The sequence below is a fragment of the Helobdella robusta genome (assembly GCF_000326865.2).
Source record: "Helobdella robusta unplaced genomic scaffold HELROscaffold_2, whole genome shotgun sequence".
NCBI lineage: Eukaryota > Metazoa > Annelida > Clitellata > Rhynchobdellida > Glossiphoniidae > Helobdella > Helobdella robusta.
This window is the reverse complement of record NW_008704083.1, coordinates 9512774-9528275: the sequence shown is the minus strand read 5'-3', so window position 1 is coordinate 9528275 and position 15502 is coordinate 9512774. Positions and strand designations below refer to the sequence as shown.

The 15502-nt window shown below is 29.9% G+C and overlaps 1 protein-coding gene across 1 annotated transcript; it reads right to left on the bottom strand.

The window, feature by feature from the left end:
- Positions 1-4123: 4123 nt before the first annotated feature.
- Positions 4124-5647, bottom strand: HELRODRAFT_160889 (hypothetical protein; the record flags this gene model as incomplete). The annotated part of the gene is made up of 2 exons (XM_009017814.1): positions 4124-4769; positions 5544-5647. 2 exons carry the CDS (start codon positions 5645-5647, stop codon positions 4124-4126), a joined length of 750 nt encoding a protein of 249 aa, XP_009016062.1.
- Positions 5648-15502: the final 9855 nt, after the last annotated feature.

The window sequence follows — 15502 nt, the reverse complement described above, 5'->3', positions numbered from 1 at the left end:
ACCTTCACATACATACCTACGTATCAAAAAGGGGAAAAAAGATACAAAATTTACACAGGACACCTGATTTTTAGGCAATATCAATTACGGTTGTTGTTATTATTATTGTTATTGTTACCATTACATTGTTGTTGTTAATGTTGTTACGATGAATGTTATTCATATCGTGTTAACACATCTCATATGTGATTGGCACTAGTTTAACGTACGAGCGGTCGTTTGGCTGTTGGTTCATAAAATGATTTAACAACGGCATACATACATACATACATACATACATACATACATACATACATACATACATACATACATACATACATACATACATACATACATACATACATACATACATACATACATACATACATACATACATACATACATACATACATACATACATACATACATACATACATACATACATACATACATACATACATACATACATACATACATACATACATACATACATACATACATACATACATACATACATACATACATACATACATACATACATACATACATACATACATACATACATACATACATACATACATACATACATACATACATACATACATACATACATACATACATACATACATACATACATACATACATACATACATACATACATACATACATACATACATACATACATACATACATACATACAGTCCTAAAAGTCACTTATAAAACATTACGCTCTCTCAAAAACGTTCAATACGTCTTATCTTTAATACTAATCCTTTTGCCCATATTAAACCCTTTTTTGCAAATAACAATATTCGACCATTAAGGTTTATATATTACTATTTCACAGCCATACTTGTTTTCAAATTTATTAATAAACTTCTTCCTACTCCTCTAGACCACCTTTACACGACAAGCAATTCTATTCTATCTGCTCATACAAGACACACCCAATTCTTTTACACACAAAGAACCCGTATTAAATTATTTTCATCAAGTATTAAACTTACTGGACCAAAAATTTGGGCTGAACTGCTTCCTCCTCAGTTACATGAAATCAAAAGTATACAACTCTTTAAAAGGAAGCTACGTAACTTTTTAACAAACTTAGATCCCGACACCACCATCTAGTTATCTGGGAAAGCATGTTTATGTAAGCATTGTGTGTGTCTAAGTGTGTGCGAATGTGGTTGCTTGTGTGAGTGTGTGTGAATGAGTGCTGTGCTTGTGTGAGTTTGTGTGAATGAGTGCTGTGCTTATGTGAGTGTGTGTGAATGAGTGCTGTGCTTGTGTGAGTGTGTGTTAATGAGTGCTGTGCTTGTGTGAGTGTGTGTGAATGAGTGCTGTGCTTGTGTGAGTGTGTGTGGATGAACAGGTGTGTGTTTACGTGAGTGTTTTTGTGCGCGTGAGTGAGTGTATGTGCTTCTGGCGTGAAATTTCTATAAGATAAGATTCAAAAGTTAGTCAAAGTGTTATTAAATTTTAAACTTCGAAACAATTTTGAAGTATTGAAATATCTATAACCTACATTATATTGTGTTTAGGTATATTGAACTTTTTTTTTTTTTAAATTATGTTTAATATTTCGGAACAGTTTTGAAATATTAGAATTACTCTTTATAATATGTTTGGGTACCTTGAATTCTTTTATTTGTTTAAAGCTACTCATTTATCATTATTACAAATTGACACTGGTGATCAGTACAAGAAGTCCAGATTTCTTTTTCGATTTCCAGATCATTTCCTTTCATTGATTTCATTTTTCTGATTTCATTGTTTGATTTGATGAAATAAAATGTCAAATGTCAAAAAAAAAATACATACATACATACATACAAACAAACAAACACACACACATAGAAAGAAACACATACAACACATAAACGTCGTGCGTTTTTGGGAAATATACACAAAGCGTAGACATACACACAAACATAGGCAGACTCACACACACGCACAAAGACACATTGAGTTGGAATACACTGATTTTTTTTATAAATTTATTTTTAATATTCTCTATAGAGAAACATAGAAAATAAAATAAAAAGCTTTGAGAAAAAATCTTGAAGTTGAGCTAAACCATGAACATGTATGGAAATGTATGATAATTTATGCAAATTCATGTGCATATTAATCAGACATGCAAGTACCATGTATATTCATGACTAATGACAAATATGATATGCATTCATAAATATCAGTGCATAAGTCACGAAAGCACCGTTGTTTCTTAGCACAGTAATTGCGAGCATAAATAAGAATGACATTAACAATTATAATAACAATAACAATAATAACAATAACAATAATAATAATAATAATAATAATAATCCACCGCGCGCGTAAAAATGAGTTGGGAATATTCGTGAATTTTAATTAAATTATAAATAGGAATTTACGAAATAACAACAATAATAATAATAATGATTATGATATTGAAAATACAAAACTTTTTATTATTTAAATGATTTATTTTTCAAAATGAATAAAAAATCCATGACATTTCAAAGGAAAACCAAATGGTGAAGCGTGAAAGCTCGCACAGAAAGAAATTCAGCCCCTTCATTTTTAATTTTGAATGGAATGAATTCTACTTTTAATAAAAACGAAAAGATGGATACATTTAAAAACATAAAAAAGGACAGTTAAGAGCAATAAATAACTAGATAGAAAACTGAAATAGAATATTACAAAAAATTTGTAAAAATTTTGGATGGATGGAGGAAAAAATAAGGCAATAACGTGAAAAAATATTCTACATCTTTAGGAAAATAGGGTTTTTTTATGTTATTTTATTGTTCGCGTGTTGTTGTTGGTGGTGGTGTTGTTGTTGTTGATGTTGTTGTTGATGTTGTTGTTGTTGATGTTGTTGTTGATGTTGTTGTCATTTACTAAAAGCATCTCCTAATATTTAAAAAGGTTCTTTTTATATATTTGAAAAGAAGAATAAATGAACGTGGTAATGAATGAATAAATGAACGAATGAATGAATGAGCGAATAAACGAATGAATGGAAAAATGAATTAGAAAATATAGTTAGATGATGAATCAACTAATAATATAAAGTGAATAAGATTATATAAAATATTTGCAAAGAATTACATAAAATAATTTAAAAATTAAAAAATTAAATAAGTTTGGTATAAAATAAATATTGATCAAGACTTGCTTGATCTATATATATATAACCTGGCTCTACATGAAAAACAGACCATGTAAAAAATAGGTTATATATATTTATATATATATACAAAACCAATATATATATATAATATAACCAATATATATATATATACATATATATATATATATATATATATATATATATATATATATATAAATATATATAGGAATGTCTCAGTGGAATGTGAAAGGAAACAAAAGATAAATGAATAAATAAATTACTAATCAATCATCAATCAATCAATCAATCAATCAATCAATCAATCAATCAATCAATCAATCAATCAATCAATCAATCAATCAATCAATCAATCAATCAATCAATCAATCAATCAATCAATCAATCAATCAATCAATCAATCAATCAATCAATCAATCAATCAATCAATCAATCAATCAATCAATCAGTCAATCAATCAATCAATCAATCAATCAATCAATCAATCAATCTATTTATCGATAAGTTATGCGTGTAGAGAACGTAATATAATGATATGATGTTATAATGCAGCGTCATAATGCTCTCTTCTATACTGAATTGGTTTGCACATTTCAGCACTGTTTAGATGCAGTGTTACAAACAATATTATTTCCTAAATATAAAATTGTTTAGAAAATTAACATTGTACCTACTTACCGACAAAATTTAACGAAATGAATGTTTGAAAAAGTTACTAAAGGGTGAACAAACACAAAAAAATTTATAACCGACAACCATAATTTTCAGTGACACATTACTGTCCAAATTGAACCATCGCTACTCTCACCAAACATGTACGTAATTACGTTAATTAAGTAGCATTTCAGCTGCTGTCGTGAAGTTTATATGAAGGCTATAATATATTTTCTTATTACATCTTAAAACTACAAGTTTCATAAAAAAAACGTTACATCAAAAAAATTAAACAAACTACTAAAAAACTCATTCCTCAATCAAAATCAACCCTAAACGAAAGAGGCCCCATCACGAAAGAGTACCGGAAACATAGCTGGCCGATGCAGTGACCGGAACTGCAGTTATGCAGCCGACCGGAACGTCAACCATGTTAGAGACCCAGCCCCCATTGGTGTAGACCATCGTTAGAACCTTCATGTACACGTGCTCGCAGGAGTAGGCACCTTTCACGCTGATGTCACACTGAGCTTTGTAGATTGTCTGAGGATTTCTGTTGGCCTGGAAGTCTTGAATGATGGTCCATGGGCACAAGCTCCGTTTGTTCAAAGTGTTGTCCAAACGTTTCTGTCTTCTCGTTTGGCCGCTGGGAGATGGATTGAGTGGAGACGACGAAAGTGCTTTTGAGTTTATATTTGAAGCGATAACATGATTGGTGTTGTCATTGCTCGTAACATCGTCGTTGTCCTGGCTGTGGCCACTGAAGTCGCTGTCAGCTCTTTTGTTTCTCTCGTGCTTACCGAACATTGAAATTTGTTCGTTCATCTTACTAACGTCAACTGCTGTCTGCATGACATCATTCATGTCGTCGAAAGATAACGACGTTGCTTCCGCTGCTGATGGTGATGAGGGAGAGAAAGATACAGCTGGTAGGCCTACTGTGGTTGGTTCTGCTGCTGATGATGATGAATCATCATTGAACAGGTTGAAAAAATGTCTGTAGATGGTTGGTTAGTTGTGACGCTAATTAATTGGATCAATTATTTATTAGTTTTGTTGATATATTCAATTTATTAATGGAGGAAAGTTAAAAAAATAAGAATGAATGAAAATACAAATTAATTGTTGAAACGACAAATTACGCTTACTGCTATATTTTTTCAAAACTAATATTTCTACTTTGATTCAAAAATGGTTTAAAATTCAACCGTCTAATAATTTGATCAAAAATGAATTTGAACTTATAAAATTAAAAGATTATTAAATTGTAATTTTTAAATTATTTTTCTAATTACTTTAAAATTAATATCTTCAAAGTACCTACACTTCTTGAAAGTTCAATAACAATAACTTTTATCGCTTTCAATTTTACGTTAAACACTTTCTAAATTCAATTTATTAGTACAATTTGAAACGATTAATTTAAATTCCACTAAAATTTAACATTTCAACATTATTATGTAATCATTGTCGTGTATTAATTCATTTTAATATTAAAATTAAACAAATATCCAGCAAAATATTTAATAAATCCCATATTAACAACAACCTTATCGTCAATAGAAGAAACTTAACAATGAGCGTTCAACTTAGCGACATGGTTAGATATACGTTGCCAATTAAAATATAGATAGGCTCCATGCATTTCAATAATAACGTATTTTGATCATACATATTATTTTTAATAATTAGTTAATACTAAACGAATTTATTATAAATAAAATAAATTATTAGAAAATCTAATATACCATAGCGAACGAATAATAAATACCTTGCTATCAAGTTTTTCTTGAAAGGCAGGACACTGCACTGACCACAGGAAGCCACCACGATGACCCCGACGATGGCACTGAGAAGACAATTTGAAAATTTCATCTCAACGTTTAAATTAACAAAAATATAAATGAATATAATTTTTTTATATAAAACTACTAATATTATTTAATACTAAATTATTTTCAAATACAATTTCTTTCAAATTAATTTTCTATCTATATTACTTTTCTTCAGAGTGTTTGATAAATTTTGACTAAAGCCGTTCCTTTTATACTATTCTTCCATTGGAAAGTCGAATGAGTAATAACGCTGACTCCCGTGCATAAGCAGTATACGCACGTACATACACTTATGAACGCCCTATACGCACATACATACATATATACAAACATCATACAAACATATTAAAAATTCCACACAAATACAAATGAGCAGTATGAACAATGCAATACGTGTGCCTGTGCATGCGTAGTGTTTAGACTAGAGGGGCTTTATTCTGTTATTTCTAAATCGGGATTACTAATACGTTAACACAATTCTTCAAGATTATACACACATATACATATATACATACATGAATTATACACACATAAACATATATACATACACAAATTCTTATACATACATACATGTATATATATATATATATATATACGTATATATATATGCACGTGTGTGTGTGTGTACGTGTGTATGTGTGTGCTTATATATATATATGTGTGTGTGTGTGAATAAGTATGTTTTACGTGGGTCTATATATATATATATATGTGTGTGTGTGTGTGTGTGTGTGTGTGTGTGTGTGTGTGTGTGTGTGTGTTTCAATAATTACAAACGACATTCTGATAAAAATGTAAAAGAGTTGATTACTTAATAATTATGATTCCATTTTTTTAGAATTTGTAATATGAATGTGAGTTAACATGCACCAAAACATTTAAAATGTACTCTCATTTTTACAATTGTCACTGGTAATCATTACAAGAAAACCATATTTTCTTTTCGATTTCCAGATCATTTCTTTTCATTGATATCATTTCTTTGATTTCTTTGTTTTGATTTGATGAAATAAAAAATGTCAAATGTCAAATATATATAACACACATATATAATAGTTATCTCTACATCTAATCAATATAATAGTTATCTCTTCATTCATTCACTTATTGATATATACATTCGTTCGTTTGTTCATTCATTCATTCATTCATTCATTCATTCATTCATTCATTCATTCATTCATTCATTCATTCATTCATTCATTCATTCATTCATTCATTCATTCATTCATTCATTCATTCATTCATTCATTCATTCATTCATTCATTCATTCATTCATTCATTCATTCATTCATTCATTCATTCATTCATTCATTCAGTCATTCATTCATTCATTCAGTCATTCATTCATTCATTCATTCATTCATTCATTCATTCATTCATTCATTCATTCATTCATTCATTCATTCATTCATTCATTCATTCATTCATTCATTCATTCATTCATTCATTCATTCATTCATTCATTCATTCATTCATTCATTCATTCATTCATTCATTCATTCATTCATTCATTCATTCATTCATTCATTCATTCATTCATTCATTCATTCATTCATTCATTCATTCATTCATTCATTCATTCATTCATTCATTCCTTCACTCACTCACTCATTCATTCATTACCAGTGTAATGAAACAAAATCTTAAATTCAATATGTATCAGTTTATACTAACGCCCACTCAACTTTCAAACTTAAAAAAACCATGGTTTAAATAAAAATCTTTTCAATTGTTTCGTCATAAAAACCTTTGGTAAGGATATCAAAAACTTTTCAGTTTATAAATTTAGCATGAGCGGGAATTTCGATGAGATTTCGTGAAGGCGTTCCTTTGAAAAACGTGTGTGCGTATGAATGAATGAATTTAAAGATTTATATGTGCGTGAGTATGTGTAGTGTAGGCATTTGTATGTTTGTGTACGAGTATGTATGTGCGTGTTTGTGTGTGTATTTGCTGTGTGTGGCGTGTGTGTGTGTATATGTTTGTGTGTTTTTGTGTGGCGTGTGTGTGTGTGTGTTTGTATGTGTGTGTGTGTTTATTCACTTTTTCAAGAATAAATTAATTTATATATTGAGATTTATTTAATACTTATATTTCATATTAAAAGCGTATTTGAATCTTGGTACACAGTTCCTGCGTGTATTTCATATCATTTCAATGTGTTTTTTTCCTTTATAATTCTATCATCTAAATTTAGAAAAAATAATCTCAGTTGTTGTCGCTGTTATTAGTAATTTGAACCGCTGAAAACGCATCACTGGTTTAAAATTTTGAAAAATTGCATCATATTGATAGATATATACTAACTTAACTTGCATTATGCTAACTTGCCTTTTTCGTTGTTTAGTTTTATAAATATTTGTTTAAGAGTTCATTTCTTTATTATTATTATTATTATTACCATTATTATTACTATTATAAATTTATTGTTATTATTATATAATTTATTTTTATAGTTTTCAATATCAATTATAATTATTTGTTACCATCCAAACCAAATCTTTTAATCTTGGATTTTTGAACCTTGAACCTTTTAATCTTTTTTTTATCAGGTTTACATAGTCTTTATCATTCACTTGAAAATTGAGTGACGTTTAACGCTTTGATGCTCTTGAATTGTTTTATTACTAATTAATTACAACGACGCCTAAAAACAACTACACACAAAAAACACTCATTTAACGCACATACACACAACACACACACAACACACACACACAAAAACGAAGGTAAAATTGTCGAAATTAACTCAGAATTCAACATAAAAATGATATATATCAAACTAATTAAATAAATTAATAATAAGAATAGTGAAAAATAGTAATTGTAGCATGAGTTTTCATTATCATCAACTGTGAGATTGTTGTTCAGGGAGAAATTAGGGTATCGGCACAGCTGGATCGCCTGGAGAAGGCAGACATAACCTGTAAATCTTTTCAGGACACCCTAGTAAACGTTGCAACGAAATGTATGTGGAAAATCTGGACCAAAACGCCAGCACAACCGCGAAATTTGGCGGTGGAACAAGACGGTGCGAAATAAGAAAGCAGCTTTCAAACAAGAAGTTGCCCAAATAGTCCAGGACGCAGACTATACAGGAGGACTTGAAGGCACTTGGTCTCAAGAAGACAGACACAATGGAGAGATCGGCTTGGAGACAGAAACTGATGAATAGAATAAAAAAGTCAGACCCATAACGTATGGAGACTAAAAACGAGGATTGATCAACTGTGTCACATACCAAGAAAGTGAAAACGCCTACTATCATCATCATCATTATTTTTATTGTTTTTTTTTACTCTCAAACATTTGTTGATCAAAGGGCATGAGAGGATCGTTCATTATATTTTACATCTAACTTATTTACACTCTGATATATAATTAATAATTTTAGATTCAATCAATCAATCAATTAGCTTATAAAGCGCTATTTCCGCGATGTTCAACAGCGCTCCTCAATGAATTTTGAAAACAGATGGGTCTTGAGATCCGCTCTGAACTTCGCAAGTGATGGAGAAGTAGTCAGAGAAGTAGGTAGAGAGTTCCAGAGAAAAGGACCAGAAAAAGCAAAAGCAGATTTGGCAAAAGAGTGTTTAACACGAGTTAAGAAAAAGCGAGAAGAAGAAGACGATCGTAAACCGGGGCGTTTAGGTTCAATTAATATATCTGATAAATACTTAGGAAATAATTTAGATTGAGACTTATACATGAACGTGCAAATTTTAAAAATTATTCTATATTTTATAGGTAGCCAGTGCAAGAGAACAAGATATGGAGATATATGAGAAAAGAAAGGGGCACGAGCAACTAGACGAGCAGCAGAGTTAAAAGCTTTACTTAAAGGATAGAGTATAGAGTCAGGAAGACCATAGTAGAGCGAGTTACAATAATCAATCCTAGATAAGACTAACGAAGAAACAAGAAGGAGAAGAGTAGGATCATCATGAAAAGGCAAAAGTTTTTTTATTCTACGTAGATGAAAGTAAGAGCTTCTAGCAACACTATTAATCTGAGAAGAGAGAGACATAGTAGAATCAAAGATAAAACCTAGACTACGAAACTTATGAGAGACATCAAGAGTTTTAGAATCAGGTAAGATAATAGGAGGAATAGTAATAGAGTGTTTAGATTTATTAAAACAAATTAATTCAAACTTAGAAGGATTATGTTTAAGACACATAGAGTCAGACCAAGCGATAATTGAAGAAAGACATAGAGATAAATTATGAGGAACACTATTGAGATTAGATGGAGGAAAAGAAGTATAAATGTAAGAATCATCAGCATATAGTTGACTAGAGAAAGAAAAGTTAATAATAATACAAGGTAGTTCAGAAGTATAGAGTATAAATAGAAGATTGATTGATTTCATTTGGATTTTATCTTTTCGGTCAAAAAAAAGAAGTTCCCCTTACTGTAACAAAACAATCGAACTACAGTCCCAAATTAATATACAGTTAGAATATACGGTAGTAAAATACAGTTTTCTAAGTACGTTACTCATAATGATAATCACGTGAATGGCGATAGTAGTAGTAGTAGTAGTGATCAGAATGATGATGACGAAGAAGAAGAAGAAGTAGAGAAAAAAGATGATGATGACAATGATCATTTCATCACAAATCATTCATTGTTAATCATTCAATCTCTTTCTGTTTCAATAACACACACATCTAATCATAAAAAGATGGCTAATTGAATAAATAAATAAATAATATGTATATGTGTGTGTTTGTGTTTGTTGTGTGTGTGTGTGTGTGTGTGTGTGTGTGGTGTGTGTCTGTGTATGTTTGTGTAGAGTATACATACATATATACATACATACATGAATGATTCATTAAAATTTCACTGAAACTTTATTATTATTTATAATTTACTAATTTACTTATTTACTAATTAATAACTATTTAATTAATAATTATAAGTTTGTAATTAAATATTTAACAAATGCTAGCTAGCGCAAATCAGAGTAAAGAAAAAAAAGGTAAATTAAGCTGCTTTTTTTGTTTCGTGGTCTTATCAAGTCATCAAGGTGAAAAACGAGTGTGTGTGTATGTGTGTGTTTGTGTGTGTGTGTTTGTTTGTGTGTATTATAAATACATATATACACACATACATAACACAACGAACTTATTATTTAGTTTTATGGCATGGCTATGTGTGCATTCTTAGGAATCATTCATTGAGTTACACACACACACACATACACCACACATACACCACACACACACACTCAGAGAGAGAAAGAGAGAGAGAGAGAGAGAGAGAAGACAGAGAGAGACGTACACATACACACACACACACACACGCGCGCGCGCATACAAACATACACATATACAAAGATTCTTCACATCATAAGGGATACATTATCCAAGAAAGCAAAATTTCTTTTATCCAGATTCATTACAAAACCGGAACAGATTACAAATCAATCAGTACCTACTTAGTTACATACAGTTGAAATTTTATTGTGACGTAAATACTGTAGCATACACACGACGTACATACACGTTTTGTAAGCCACATCATAGAGGTGTGTGCGGCTGTGGTGTATGATCGCCTATGATCATCTATGATCGTCTAGTTTGTATGTGTTTATGCGTACGTGCAATTACTTCTAAGCGGAACATGACACCTAACTACTGTCTAAAATCTAACTCACTAAGTAAAAACACGCCAGTTTAATATGTGTGTGTACATTTGTGTGTGGTGTATGGTGTATTCATTCATTCATTCAGTCATTCATTCATTCATTCATTCATTCATTCATTCATTCATTCATTCATTCATTCATTCATTCATTCATTCATTCATTCATTCATTCATTCATTCATTTATTCATTCATTCATTCATTCATTCATTCATTCATTCATTCATTCATTCATTCATTCATTCATTCATTCATTCATTCAGTCATTCAGTCATTCATTCAGTCATTTATCTTTTCATTCTTTCCTTCATTCAATCTTCATATTTTTTATTTAATTTTTACAGTTCAGTCATTTATTCCTTGATGTATTTACAGTTCGTACGTGTAAATTTCTTGGGTTTTTATTTGCTCGTTTTTTGTTTTAAACATTTTAAAAAGCTAGGAAAAAGCTAAGTATTAACCAAGGATTCTGTTGTGAAAAACCACCCACACACAGACACACACACACCACACACACGTATAAGAGCCTTTTGAGATTCAAGGACCACTTAAAATCTCATGAAAAAGTGTGTTATATATATATTGGGTTTAGACTATCATAAATACAATTACTTATAATTATTAATTGATGATGCACTGATTATATATATATATATATTATTACTATAAATAATTGTATATATATATTACTATTACTATTATTATTATTATATAATAATATAATTATAATTTAAAATTAGAAATTGATGTGAGAATAGTTATCAGATTACCAGACCGCATAAACATTAGAAAACGACTCGAAAAGTTGAACAATGCGATTATTTTGAGGACTCAGTTATTTCCTTCGTTCTTTCATTCTCTCATATTTCATAAGAACATGTATATAAATAGTAACAAAGCAAATAATAGTAAATAATAATTATAATTAGCTATAATAATAATCATTATAATTTGGATTAATGGATGGTTTTCTTCTGAATGCTAAATTTAAATACGATTGGAGAGCGGAGTTGAAGGATGACTATTCGTGAATGCTGTATATAGATTTTGGATGACGGTATAAATGTTTGTTTTGACATGATTATCTTTAAGAGAGGACGATATCTATGAATGGTTGAAATTTTTACAAATGGTTGAATTAATAATAAAAGTTATATATTTTTGTTTGTATATTTTTTTTGTTTGATCTTTATGTACGAACAGAACATATAATAATAATAATAATAATAATAATAATAATAATAATAATAATAATAATGTCATATTATATAGCGCCATGGAAATCGACTGAGGCGCATTATTATCATTAATGCAACAAACACACGGTGCATAAATGCACGTGAATCTACTTTTGCATGTGATAGGCGAGGATCTTTTTGTATTCGAACCCGGACACTGCATCACCAATGCCAGGCACCTTAGCCATTACACCATCGCGCCGCCCAAACATATATTCATGTACATTGTTTATGTGTTAAAATTTTATAATTAATTTTTTGTCGCGGGCATAGGGACATTTTGTCTTCGCCCATGTTTTTTCTCATAATAATAAAATCATATGATAATTATATATATATATATATGTATATATGTGTGTGTGTGTGTATGTATGTGTGTGGGTGTGTGTGTGTGTGGGTGTGTGTTTTAACCAATGTTTTAACCAATACATATAATACGATTAAGATTAAGAAGATATTTTATTCTACCATACGTGTATTATATACACACATTCAAACATGGACATGTACATATCAACATCCCTAGACACACACACACACAGACACACACACACACACACACACATATATATATATATATACACACACACACAACCACACACACACACACTACAGGAAGGCTGAAAATTACAGTTAAAAATAACGCTTCATTGTTACGATTTCTACCAACATATATTTATTTCCCTAAACTTTCCTTTGATTTACATGTTTGTAAACGTTAAAATACAGATCCACGTGTGTATGTATATATAAATAAACAAAGAGAGAGAGAGAGAGAGAGAAAGAGAGAAGAGAAAAAGAGAAAGAGAATGAGAGAAATGAATGTAAGTAGTGTTTTGAATGGCAAGGTGTTATAGCTTGTTCCTGTTAGTGTTTAGTTTGGAGGACTCAGTTATTTCATTCGTTCTTTCAACTCTCTCATATTTCATTAGGACATGTATATAAATAGTAACAAAGCAAATAATAGTATTAATAATAATTATAATTAGCTATAATAATAATAACAATCATAATAAATCATATGATAAATTATAGCCACAAATACACAAACAAAGAGATAAACACACAGACAACTAAATAAACCCACACAAACCTAACAAACACACATACGTATATTTTGGGACTATTCAACAATTCAAATTACCTAAACCGTGAAAAGTGTTTTTACATTAAGAAGTTATAAGGGTCACGATTTCGTTAACAAAATCCTTTCAAGAACATACAAAGACGATTAAATAATAAGAAGTTTCCCTCAATCAAATGATACTTTCCACATTTCGACAAATATCCACACATGCTGTGTATAACTAGCTACTCAGACTGGTTCTTTACTACGCAGACTGGTTCTTCACTAATCTTAAAACATCCTTCACGTTTTAACGAGTTCACAAATTTTCAAGTTAGACTTTAATAGAACGTTCTTAATCTTCTCAACAATAGGAGCGTAAATAAACATTGATATTAGTAATAATAACAAAACATAATAATAACAACTATAATTACAACAATAATTACAACAAAACAGAATAATAATAATAATAATCATAATACTAATCATAATTTTGACATTAATTACAAAAGAATACATCAATAAAAACAATACTACAACAACAACAACAACAACAACTACTACTACTACTACTACTACTACTACTACTACTACTACTACTACTACTACTACTACTAATACTAAAATACTAAGACATTTTCCACAAATACGTGCTGTGTATATATGCAATTTCAGACTAAAGTTCTTTTGTGGGCCTAGTAGTTCAGTGGCCTAGTGGTGTATCATCAATTTTTATGTCAAATATGAAACAAATTGTAAATGCATCTTTTTTTACAATGAACAAATGTCAACTGCTAACAATAATAATAAACGGGTGGTTTTTAAACGTGCCAAGTTTCAAATTTAGCATTAGAAATAATGCTAAATTTAATTTTTGTTAGAGCCTTGAGCTTATCCAAACGAGGCTTAATGCTCGAAAGACTCAAAAGAGTTCATCTTATTCATTTTTTTATTTAAAAAAAACTTGCACTTCACACTTTGCTCGCGGACCACCAGACAAATGTCTTAATTTATTAACATTTTCGTTATATAAAAACTCGGTCATCATCAATTTTGAAGAATTGATAAACATTTGAAATGTTTAATACTTAAATTTTGATAGGTGCAGAAACGCTGATTTAGTTGACATGTGTATGCGTGTGTTTGTGTAGTGTGTTGTGTTTAGTGTGTGTGTGTGTGTGTGTGTAGTGTGTGTGAAGTGTGTGTTGGATATAGATGTGTACGGATGTGTGATCACTCTCTCAAACACACACACGCACATACATATATATGTATACAATTTATAATACGTAAATGTATAATTATTAACATACATATGTTTGTTGTGGGTGTGAGCAAAGTTATTACAATTTTCTTTATACTCATACATTAGAAAGCAACGTTTCTACTAAGATTTGTGAGATTCGGAAATGTGAATTAGTTTATCGGTAATATATTATAATATATTTGTAAATCATATATTATCAATAATTCATCGTGATTGCAAATAGCGACGGCAATAGTCAGATAGGAGGAGTTTGTAATAGTTAAGTAACATTTGTAGCAGCATGCATTCTTCATGTAATTCTCATTCGTCGTTTGGCTTTACTCATTTTTAGTTTTCTAGAAATATGATCTAAACGTGTAGTAATAATTGCCAGCTTGTTTCTTATTCGGCATTTCCAAATTTTTAAACAAAAGTAGCCTATACTTGAAATTTACCCACTACCACAGCTGAAATTATTCCAAATTTGCTTTTGAGCATTAAAATAAACTAATTCATCAGCATATAACTTGCATTATTCGCGTGCTTATATTTCTATTTCTATTATTTCTATTTCTGTAGGATATAATTACGTTTTTCTAAATTAATTTGCTTAACTTTATAAATTTCAATATTGCCGATATATGATTTAAATTTTGTTATATGCGACTTCGGTTATTGTTTGAACTG